The 12,793-nt window shown below is 32.6% G+C and overlaps 1 protein-coding gene across 1 annotated transcript; it reads left to right on the top strand.

Annotated features, from left to right (window-relative positions):
- The first annotated feature begins 885 nt into the window (after positions 1–885).
- Positions 886–4,722, top strand: LOC114455437 (protein FEV-like). The gene is made up of 3 exons (XM_028436675.1): positions 886–1,487; positions 2,566–2,637; positions 4,042–4,722. The coding sequence occupies exons 1-3, from the start codon at positions 1,439–1,441 to the stop codon at positions 4,560–4,562; spliced, it is 642 nt and encodes a 213-aa protein (XP_028292476.1). The 5' UTR covers positions 886–1,438; the 3' UTR covers positions 4,563–4,722.
- The last annotated feature ends 8,071 nt before the right edge of the window (positions 4,723–12,793 follow it).

The following is a 12,793-nucleotide window of genomic DNA, read 5'->3' on the forward strand; positions in this document are numbered from 1 at the left end:
ATGTATATGGTAACAGACGAGATGAATAAATAGGAAAAAAAAAATTAATAAAGTGAATAAGGGACTTAGTGTCTGTTACTATGTGTGACCTATATAGCAGGGCTTCTCAACCTTGAGGCCAGGACCCCATTTGGGATCGCGAGACAATAGAAGGGGGTCGCCAGATGCCTTCAAGAAACTAAGAATATTTTCTAAACAAATTGAGCACAATTCTGCTTATTTTTACCCTTTATCTGCAACTACACCAAACTTGCCCTATTTTCACCTATTTTTATCACTTTTTCTTGCCATATTTTTGCTCCTTTTAATGCATTTTTTGCTGCATTACTCCCATTTCTGCCACTTCTCCTGTAAATGTCAAAACCTTTTCTGCACATTTTTCCACATTCAAGACATATTTGGCACTTATAAACGCTCTCCACCACTATTCCCACCTAATGTTGCATATGTTAACCCATTTCAACCTTTTTTCACCATATTTTATGCTTATTTTTTGTAATTTACCACACTCACAATTTGTCATGACCATTATTTGCTAGTTTAAACTAATTGTTCCTAATTTATTCTGGAACTCTTAAGCCAAATTGTAGCTTACACTTAATCTTTTAACCAATTTCTGTGGTTTTAAAAATCCTATTTCACCACCTTTTCCACCATTTTGGGTGACTTTTACCCCATTTTATTTCTGATTAAAGCAAAGATGTACATATTTAAGATGACTTGATAGTGCAAATAATAATAATAAACTTCCTGGATAACAGTGGATGTTATTCAGATGAATAAATAAATGTGAATATCACAGAATCATAGAACAATGGACCATCATTTTGCTGACTTTATGGCTGGGCCCCAAAAATCTCTCCCCTTCAGCTGAAACCATGATTTTAAAGTTACAAGCTCATTTACTCTCCTGATGGAGGCCATATAACCTTAAAGCTTGTTTTCTCGTGTGCACTGAAGCGTGTTTTTAAGGTAAATATTCTTTGACCAACATGAAAAAGGTCTTTGTTGTTTGCCCAGAGGTAAAGAGGCGGAAAAGTGGGGGTTGGATCTGAACTGGTTTCCATGTCAAACACTTCAATTCACCATAGAAACTCAGATCTTAACGCGGAAACTTTATTATTAGACTGTGATGGTGGATTGATAAGGGGCCGAATTTTCTATCGCTCTTTTTTTTTTATTTTTTATTGTGGGCACCAGGCGGGCTGACAGAGGTAAATTGCTCTTTTAATTAAAGCAATGCACCAGGGGAAATTGCTGTCTGAATATTGTCTCAGAGATGGGGGCCAGTGACAGTTGCCTGGAAACTTCAATCTGTCCACCCGCGTTTATTCCAGATCTCAGTTATGAGATAAAGTTTAATAAAAATCCTTTTTTTTTTTTTTTTCTTGATGCACCAACGAAATGAAATCCAAGCCATTCTGAAGCAGTGAGCACAATGAGACAGGACTGTGGAGGAAAGCTCATGTTCAACATGTATCTCTCAGGTTCGTTCATGAGGGACATTTCAATGGTTGTTTTTTTTTGTGCTTTCTTTCTTTCTTTTTTTGTGCCGGGTGGCGGTAGGTGTCCTCCTGCTGCCTTCGAGGGCACAGCTTTGTTCAGCCTTTTTCAATCTGAAAGCCCGTCTGCTCTTTTGTCGGAAATCGGAAATCCTTTTTCCTGCACGCGTTTCCTGCAGCTTTCTCCCGCCGCAGAGGAGCGCACGTGGAGACATGGCTGCATGCGCGCGCCCGGAACGCACAGAGGACTTCAATCAAACTAATTGATTTCCAAACATTTATTTATTTTTTTTAAACTATTTTACTTTCATTTTTACACAGAATAGTATTTTTACTTTCCCCCAAAAATATATATTAGCGAAATTATTATGATTATTTATATTATTATAACAGATAATTCAAACTATTTGATTCCTTACAGCATATAAATAGTGTGATGTAATAATATAGATCGGATACGGATATTATAAAGCTTTTTTATTTATTTATTTTTTTCTTTAGCTATGGAAGCTGCGTTCACAGATTTTTTTTTTTCTGAATTGATGAGACAAGTAAATACAAAATTGACCCCATTTTTCCTGTTTTTATAGGATATTTTTTTTTCCGGTTTTCCTGATTTGATGAGATAAAAATAAGCTTTAAAAAAAATTCCCTGTTTTTTGGTTTTTATAGGAAATATTTCCCGTTTTTCCTGAATTTATGAGATAAGTGATAAGTACAATAAATAAATAAAAATTGGCCGAGTTAAAAAAATTTTTTTTTTATAGGAAATATTTTTCGGTTTTTCTGAGTTGATGAGATAATACACATTTCGTAATATTTGATTTATACGTCATTTAAAAAGGCCTTAAAATATCCCTGTTTTTTTTTTTTTTTTTTTTAAATATATAAGCTATATCATTAAGTCACTCTATTATACGTTGTGTTAAAATAAAAAAAAATAATTGCCAGGGTTTTTGTTGCTATTAATTTATCGTTGTATATATATAGATATATATATATATTGCAATAAATGCATTTTCAATTTTTGCAGACTTTATTTTTATTTTTTTCTCCATTTCAGACCCAACAGACAATTTACTGAAAGAGAGCAAAGGAACGTCTTGGGGTCCGTTAAACACAGGAGTGCAAAAAGGTAAGAAACAAACATAAACACAATAAATATCTATAATAGAAATATATAAATCAGATAATAGGTTTATTCTTTATTAGACATACAATGAAGAATTTTAGGGTTGTTTTCAGTTAAAGAATTATCACGCAAATGTCACAGTATAAGCTAAGCAGCAATTGATACAATATTTAGAATCTATGACATCTCAATAGCATCATAAATACAGTCACTGTTTTAATGTGTAATGATTTATGATAACAATATATCTGTTTTATATAACTATGCAAATATTAATAACATTTTATTGCTTTTTTTGTATTTTATCCCTTAACAGTATAAGGCAAAAGAGCATCTTTAAATGTTTTTTTTTTTTTTTATAACCCAGAATCCTTGCGTAATTTATCATAGAATAATAGAATGCATTTATTGATCCCAAGAGGGGAAATTCACGTGTTGCAGCAACACATTTTTATACAATAAAAAGAGCAGAAAGTAAGAAATTAAATAAATACCACCATGGGATAATAGTGTAAAAAAGTAAGAACAGTAGGATAGACATGAAATTAGGAGAATGTTTTTATTTTATTTCAGTGGAATAAAGGACATAAAAAAACAGGTTTTAAAAAAATATACATGAATGTCTTTTTATTTATATGTAAGGAGAGAAAATGACAAATACTCATTTTTAATAAAGAGGCCAAATTAAAGCATAACATACATATTTTGCACGTGCAGCATGTGATATTATAAATAACAAGTACTAAAATAAACACATGAGCGAGGGTAAGAGTAGATTATTGTCACTATTATTTAATTTTTTCTTCTCTTCATCTTTTTTCCCTTCTTCTTTTCTTTGTTCATTTTCTTTCTCTCTCTTTTTCTACTTATTCTCTTCCTTTTTTCTTCTCTTGTCTTATTTTATTCTCTTTTTTTGTTTAATTTTATTTTGTTTCATTTCTTCTTCTTTCTTCTCCTCTTCTTCTTTTTCTTTCCTCCCTTTTTCTTCTTTGTTTCTTTGCGTTTTTCTTTTCTCTCTCTCGCTCTTTTTCTTTCTTTTTCTTCCATTTTTCTTTGATTTTTCTCCTCTTTCTCCATTTCTTTTTTCTTCCTCATCTCTTTTTCTCCTTATTCTCTTCCATTTTTTCTTCTCTCTTTTTTGTTTCTACTTGATTTTGTATTATTTCTTATTACTCCCTCTTCCTTCTTTTTTCTTAGATTTTTCCCCCTCTTTCTATCTTTTTTCTCCGTCTTCTCTTCTTTTTCTCTTTATTCTCTTCCTTTTTTCTCTCTCTTTTTATTCTTCTCTCTTTTATTTTTTGTGTTACTATATTATGCGGCCAAAAATAAATTGAACATGTGATATTTTATGATATATTTTATTTATTAGAAATAATAAATGTGTTTTTCCGCCTCTTTCTCCTATAGGCAGTGGTCAGATCCAGCTGTGGCAGTTCCTCCTGGAGCTCCTGTCGGACAGCTCCAACATGTCGTGCATCTCCTGGGAAGGAACCAACGGGGAGTTCAAGCTCATCGACCCGGACGAGGTGGCCCGGCGCTGGGGGGAGCGTAAGAGCAAACCCAACATGAACTACGACAAGCTGAGCCGCGCGCTGCGCTATTACTACGATAAGAACATCATGACCAAAGTGCACGGGAAGCGCTACGCCTACAAGTTCGACTTCCACGGCCTCGCGCAGGTGTGCCAGCCGTCCACGTGCACGGAACAGGCCATCTACAAGTTCCAGGGAAACTTCTCTCCCATTCCCTTCCCCGGGATCTCCAAACTCAACCTGGTGGCCCCCGGTGTGGGGGCGTCAGGCTTCTCTTACTGGCCCGGGTCTCCTTCACTGTACCACGGCCACAACCTGCAGCCCGCGGGCCCCTTTGGGACCGTGTCCCCATCACACATCAGCTGTGTGAACAACATCAATAACCACTACAACTGACGGACACTATGAAAGGCAACTTGGGGGTCGTGACCCTATGTGGGGTCGCCTGAAATTTTAATGGGGGTCACCTGGAATGTGTTAAAAAAATAATTACTGATGATTAAAAATGCATTTTTTTTAATGGAAGCTTGTTTCCACTAATTAAAAAAGTCACAATTATGGGATAAATAGTCATAATTATGAGAGAAAAGTCATAATTATGAGAAAGAAAATCATATTTATGAGATAAAAAGTCGTAATTTTTACATAAAAAGTCATAACTTTTACACAAATAGCTCATAAATATGAGCATTAAAGTCATAATTATGAGAAAGACAGTCAATTATGAGAAAGAAAATCATAACTATGAGTTAGTAAAGTCACAATTATGAGATAAAAGTCACAATTATGAGAAATAAATTCATAGTTATGAGAAAGAAAGTCACAATTGTGATTTAGTAACATCATAATTATTAGATAAAAAGTCATAATTATGAGAAATAAATTCAGAATTATGAGAAAGAAAGTCACAATTGTGATTTAGTAATGTCATAATTATTAGATAAAAAGTCATAATTATGAGTTAGTAAAGTCATAATTATTAAAAAGTCATAATTTCTATCTCAGTTATGACTTTACTAACTCATAATTATGATTTGTTGTAATGATTATTATTTTTACTATTATTATTATTATTATTATTATTATTATTATTATTATTATTATTATTAATAATAAAACTGGCTTTTAAATGTTTTTTTGGGGGTCGCCATAAATGTGTGATATAAAAATGGGGTCACGATCCAAATAAAAAAAAAAAAGGTTGTGAACCTCTGCTGTCACTCAGCACGGATCATTTAGTCACAGTGTTTTGACTAAAATGCTACTTAGTTTTAGTCAAAATATAATACAATTTCAGTTGTAGTCTATCGTTTTAGTCAGTTAAATATCATCAAGATTTTAGTCGACTTAATATAAATCACAAGAGTTTATAGATCTTTTTTACCTAAAGATTGAGTTGATTGATTAGCCTGATATTGGATGGGATTATTGTATTATTGGTATTATTATTTACACTGACACATTTAATGTGATCAATGCGTAAAAATCACAATCTGATTGGATTTCGTCCCATGAGACAAAATTTTTATTAGTTCACAAAAGTATCAATATATTTTGATATGGTTTTTATTCATGTGTGTGTTTTTTTTTTAAATAAGTCAAAGTTTAGTTAAAAAAATTCTAGTCAATGACGAAATTGCTTGTTTCATCCGCACGTGTAAATAGTCACATGATGCTACACAGATTATTTGGCCACGCCCATGTGTGGCTAATTTGACATTTTTCACAAGCAGTTTGATGTTAAAAGGGCCACAGATTTTAGGTGTAAAAATGAATACATTTCTACATCACTGTGCACTATAGTTTTCATAATCAGTCCACTTTACAATTCTTTGCTTTTGTGACCAATTTTCATTTAATAAATCGATTGTGTTCGTCATGTCTTCTTTTATAATATTGACTTAGTTGTTTTTTACAGACACAATGTGTTAGTCCAGTAACACACCAGAACACAGAAAAGAACAAAGGGTTTGTCTATGTATTTGTTGTGTGTATATTTTTCTCTCATTCTTTGTATTTTTGGTGACAGTTTCTATTAGTTTCTCTCATTTAACGTTTTTTGGAAGTCATGTTGTGTTTTTTGTTTTTTCTTTTGTTGTATTGGGTTTTTGGAGTCAATTTTGTGTATTTGTGTTTACGTTTTGAATAGTTTTGTTGTCATTTGGTAAATCTTTTCTGTGTTTTTAGAAGTCATTTTGTGTATTTTTTTGTTATATTGTGTTTTTGTAGTCAATTTTGTGTGTTAGTGTTGTAATTTCATACACATTTCTTTCATTTATTGTGTTTTTGAAGTGATTTTGTGTATTTTTGTTGTTTCTATTTTTTGGGGGGTTAATTGTGTGCGTTTTTGTTGTCATTTCTTACATATTTCTTTCATTTACTGTGTTTTTGACATCATTTTGTGTATTTTTTGTTGTTTTTGGAGTCTATTTTGTACGTTTTTGTTGTCACTTATACATATTTCTTTAATTTATTGTATTGCTCTAGTCATTTTGCGCATTATTATTATTATTATTATTATTATTATTATTATTATTATTATTATTATTATTATTATTGTTGTTGTTTGTTGCCGTTTTTTGTTTTCATTTGTAATAGTTTTGTTGTTGTTTCATGCATATTTCTTTCATTTATTGTGTTTTTGAAGTGATTTTGTGTATTTTTGTTGTTTCTATTTTTTTGGGGGTTAATTGTGTGCGTTTTTGTTGTAATTTCTTACATATTTCTTTCATTTACTGTGTTTTTGACATCATTTTGTGTATTTTTTGTTGTTTTTGGAGTCTATTTTGTACGTTTTTGTTGTCACTTATACATATTTCTTTAATTTATTGTATTGCTCTAGTCATTTTGCGCATTATTATTATTATTATTATTATTATTATTATTGTTGTTGTTGTTTGTTGCCGTTTTTTGTTTTCATTTGTAATAGTTTTGTTGTTGTTTCATGCATATTTCTTTCATTTACTGTGTTTTTGGAGTCATTTTGTTGTCGTTTTCAGTAAGTCTAGTAAGGATGTCTGTTGCTTGCTGAGAGCTGACATGGCCAGGTCGGGTGCTTTTATTTTGAAAAGTCTTCCTGCCCAATCAGCTGTTTTTTTTTTTACCACGTTAATTGTTCACACGAGGAAGCAAGTGATAGCGTGAACAGGAAACAACAGCAAAGGTAAGAAAACATCCTCACTGGATTAACACACTGTGTATGTTAAAAAAATAAACATTTAAGTCATTAATTTTAATGTAATTTAGAGGAATTTTGTACCACTGTTTGACAGAAATTGCAGGATTTGAGTTTTTACTACAATTTGTGATTAAAAATGGCTGCAGTCATGTGATATAGGCGGAGCCCTTGCAAATATTGTGCAGTGTTATTGAATTTCTGATTTTTTAAGATAATCTACAACTGAATTATTTGGTAAGTTCCACAATGATTTGTGATTTTTTGTTGTTTTTTACTTTCTCCTGTGGCCCGAATTTGATGCTTGCAAGGGCCAGATTTAGCCCCCGGGCCTTGAGTTTGATACGTGTGGGTCACACCCTCCTATTTGGTTATTACGTGAATATGGGAGTACAATTAGCCTGTACTTTCATATATTTACAATGGGGAAAACACACTAAAAATGTATCATAAAGGTGTATCAAAATGGGTTTTAATAAAAAAAATTTAAATGTATTTATTTATTTATTTTTAAATCGCCTCTTTTAAGTTTGTTGAATTTGTAGTAATGGTGTTGTTGACTATGGTAGCTTATAATTGATCTTTACTGCCCTCTGATTTTTTTTTTCTTCCATGTATAGCACAATCTTTGGATATTATTCAGATAAGAATGTTTCATATCCTTCTAATAAATAAAGTAAAACCCACAGACAATATAGTAAATTAGATTTAAAACTTGTTTTTAAACTCCCCCCACCCCCAATTTAAAAAAAAAAAAAAAAAAAAAAATGCAGTTTAACAAAAAATATCAAATATTGTCTGGAAAAATATGATCCAAAGGAAAGAATAAAAAACTGACCTTGTGTGAAAAAACAAATCAAAAAGCATGTATTAATTGTATTACTCAGAAGTAATACATGCCCCACACTACCCCCCAACTATGAATGATTAAATAAATATATTATATTATGTATATTTTCATAGTCTTATCTCACTGTACATAGTGTAAATATGTGTTGTGTTGTTCTCTCTTTATAATTTATATATTCTACATTGTCATGTTTTCGTGTTTTGTGTTTCGGGCATAGTAAACTGTAATTTTTTCAATATCTACGTATCTTGTACATATAGTGGAAATTGACAATAAAGCGACTTTGATTTTAATAAATATGCAAGTAAAACCAAATAGTAGCATATAGCATTATTACCTAAAAGAATTGCCATTGAATATGTAATTTATTTAAATCTACAATTGTAACTTAACTATGGGAATTTTTCAGAAAAAAATAGAATGCGTCTTGCAAAAACATCTTTAAAAAACAGATATTTTTACGTTATATATATATATTATCAAGCAAACGTTTTTTGTCAACTTTTTTGTTTAAAAAAAAAAAAAGATTTTTTAAATGTAACTAAAATATATAATAAAAATATCAAATATTATAAGAATAAAAAACTGAGCATGTGGACTTAAAAACAATACATAAAACCAAATAGTAGCTAATAGCATCATAAGCTAACATGGAACACGTTGAGAATTTGAGGAAAAACACCATTTAATGTCATTTATAAAAACCTAGAATAAATAGAAATACGTCTTGCAAAAACATCTTTAAAAAACTGATTATCTTACTTTATATGTATTTTTTTATATTAATGGAATAAACACTACCTTAAGGACACAAACCTCCCTCATGTATGCGTTGAGTATAAAATGCCAATTTAGATAAAAAAAAAAAGATGTCAAATTTTCAGTAAGAGTGACATCAAAGAGAACCAATGAGGCTGAAACAGCCTTTGATGATGGGACTTTGATATTTTATTTTTTTTTTAACTTAAAACAGATGTAATGAATCAAATAAATACGTTGGATGTTTTCATTTTGTATTTGTTCACGTGTTCTCATATATTATTATTATTAATAATATTGAAGCTACTTGTGTTGTGACGTGCTGTTGCTTTTTAGGCCACCAGAGGGCGCCACAGCTCTGTCACCAACAGGATAAAACTGTTTATATAACAGTTTACTGAGAAAGCTGCACTCATAGAACATAAAGGGACTCCATAATAACAGATTCACCTCAAATCACAATTTCTGACAGATTTACGCCCCCCTGACCTGATGTTGGACACCACTGTGCTTCTTTCTGAATGATGGGCTGTAATTAAAGACACTTTATTTTCTTAAATAGAGCAGATTAGTGGATTACTTTCAGAGAAATGTCTGCTTCTGTGTGTGTGTGTGTGTGTGCTGAATATTAATAGAGAAAACAAAGGGTTGCCATTGACAACTCAACCTGTTTCAGTCATTTATAGTCAATCAGCCACCAGCTTTTTCCACAGACATGGATATAGATAGATAGATGTGCTGTAATCTGCTGTATATCTATAGATTGTTGCTGATCCTCAGCCTCTCTCCTCTTACGTAACTAACTAAGTGGGTGTATTCCTGCTGCAAGACACAGGATTAACACGAGAAAACAAACGGAGGGAGAGGAGGAGGAGGAAAAAGAAGAGAAGAAACAATCTGAACACAACAACAACAACAACATTGCACCACATTACAGGCTATTCCCATACATTCATCTGGGAATTTATCATTTTCTGAACAAGGTCAGAGAGTGTTTAGATAGCAAATATAGACAGAAATAAGTTGATTTACGAGTTTTTAGGATCATTTTAAAGATGCTCTCTGAAGCATTCATGTCATGTGTCAGCTTGTTTTTTTAAATATGAGTTTATGAAATGTGATATTCTAGCATCGAGGGCACAAACTAAAGGGGTGAGACCAATCAATATCAGCAAGGGCCACAAAAATGTGATTGTCTCTTGGGGGGGTGGGGGGGGTTCAGTGTTTAGAATAATGATCAACCTGAGCTTTAATACAAGAAAGCACAAAAGGTTTGTGCATACGGTGGTTGTTTTGTGGTGTTTTTGGCAGTAATTTTGTTTATTTTTCTCTCATTGTTTGTATTTTTGTCGACATTTTGTCTGAGTTTCTCAGTTGCCGTGTTTTTGAAGTCATTTTGTGTATTTTTTTTGTTGTTGTTTTGAGTCTTTGGAGTACATCTTTTGTGTTTTTGGTGTTATTTTATACACATTTCTTTCATTTATTGTTTTTTTCAAGTCATTTTATGTACAGTGGTATGCAAAAGTTTGGGCACCCTTGTAAATGTTCATGATTTTCCTTTATAAATAATTGGTTGTTTGGATAACAAATTCCAGTTAAATTTATCATATAGGAGACAAACACAGTGATATTTGAGAAGTGAAATAAAGTTTATTCGATTTACAGAAAGTGTGCTAGAATTATTTAAACAGAATTAGGAATGTGCATAAGTTTAGGCACCACAAAAGAAAAACAATACTTAATATTTTGTAGATCCTCCTTTTTCTGAAATAACAGCCTCCAAACGCTTCCTATAGCTTCCAGTTAGGGTCTGGATTCTGGTGGGAGGTATTTTGGACCATTCTTCTCTGCAGATCATCTCTAGTTCAGTCAGGTTTGATGGTTTCCGAGCATGGACCGCCCGTTTTAAAGCACACCATACATTTTCAATAATATTCAGGTCTGGGGACTGAGACGGCCATTCCAGGATGTTGTACTTGTTCCTCTGCATGAATGCCTTAGTAGATTTTGAGCAGTGTTTAGGATCATTGTCTTGTTGAAAGATCCAGCCCCGGCGCAACTTCAACTTTGTCACTGATTCCTGGACATTGTTCTCCAGAATCTGCTGATATTGAGAGGAATCCATGCGCCCCTCAACTTTAACAAGATTCCCAGTGCCTGCACTGGACACACAGCCCCACAGCATGATGGAACCACCACCAAACTTTACTGTAGGTAGCAAGTGCTTTTCTTGGAATGCTGTGTTCTTTTTCCGCCATGCATAACGCCCCTGGTTATGCCCAAATAACTCTATTTTAGTTTCATCAGTCCACAGCACCTTGTTCCAAAATGAAGCTGGCTTGTCCAAATGTGCTTTAGCATACCTCAAGTGACCCCGTTTGTGGCGTGTGCAGAGAAAAGGCTTTTTCCGCATTACTCTTCCATACAGCATCTCCTTGTGTAAAGTGCGCTGAATAGTGGAACGATGCACAGTGACACCATCTGCAGCAAGCTGATGTTGTAGGTCTTTGGAGCTGGTCTGCGGGTTGACTGTGACTGTTCTCACCATCCTGCGCCGCTGCCTTTCGGAGATCTTTCTTGGTCTTCCACTTCGGGCCTTAACTAGAACTGTGCCTGTGGTCTTCCAATTCCTCACAATGTTCCTCACAGTTGAAACTGAAAGCTTAAATCGCTGGGATAGCTTTTTGTATCCCTCCCCTAAACCATGATGTTGAATAATCTTTGTTTTCAGGTCATTTGAGAGGTGTTTTGAGGCTCCCATGTTGCCACTAATCAGAGAAGATGCAAAGAGGAAACACCTAGAATTTTCCTACTTAAATACCCTGACTCATGATTGGATTCACCTGTGTATGGAGATCAAGGATCACTGAGGTTACCAAAACAATTTTGAGTTCCAATAATTAGTGCTAAGAGTATTAAAATCAATAAGATGCAAGGGTGCCTAAACTTATGCACATGCCTAATTCTGTTTAAATAATTCTAGCACACTTTCTGTAAATCGAATAAACTTTATTTCACTTCTCAAATATCACTGTGTTTGTCTCCTATATGATAAATTTAACTGGAATTGTTATCCAAACAACCAATTATTTATTAAGGAAAATCATGAACATTTACAAGGGTGCCCAAACTTTTGCATACCACTGTATTTTTGTTGTCATTTGGTTAATCGTTTCCCCAAACGTATTTCTTTCATTTATTGTGTTTTTGTGTATTTTTTTTGTTGTTTAGTGTTTTTGGCATTATTTTGTGTTTTTTTTTTTGTTGCTTTTTTGTGTATTTGTTTTCATTTTTAATAGTTTTGTCATTTGGTAAGGTTTTCTCATTAAATGTGTTTTTGAAATCATTTTGTGTAGTTTTCTTTTGTGTTTTTTTTGGGGTCAATTGTGTGTGTGTTTTGTTGTCATTTCATACATATTTACTTCATTTATTGTGTTTTTGGAGTCATTTTGTGTATGTTTGTTGTCGTTTTGAATAGTTTTTTTTGTGGTTTTAATTTGAAGTAAATTTTGTGTGTATATTCCTTTCATTTAATGTGTTTTTGAAGTCATTTTGTGCATTTTTTGTTTTGTTTTGTGTTTTTTGGGGTAAACTATGTGTTTTTGCTGTCATTTCATACATATTTCTTTCATTTATTGTGTTTTTGGAGTCATTTTGTGTATTTTTTCTCATTTGTAATAGTTTTTTTTTTGTCATATGTTTAATCTTACTATCATTTAATGTGTTTTTAGAATCATTTTGTGTAATTTTCTGTTATTTTGGCTGTTTTTTTTTTGGACTTCTCTTCCTCTAGACGTCACTGCAAAGGCAACTATTCTTTACACACTTATCTTATCAAGGTCA

Source organism: Gouania willdenowi, chromosome 21, assembly GCF_900634775.1.
Source record: "Gouania willdenowi chromosome 21, fGouWil2.1, whole genome shotgun sequence".
Classification (NCBI taxonomy): Eukaryota; Metazoa; Chordata; class Actinopteri; order Blenniiformes; family Gobiesocidae; genus Gouania; species Gouania willdenowi.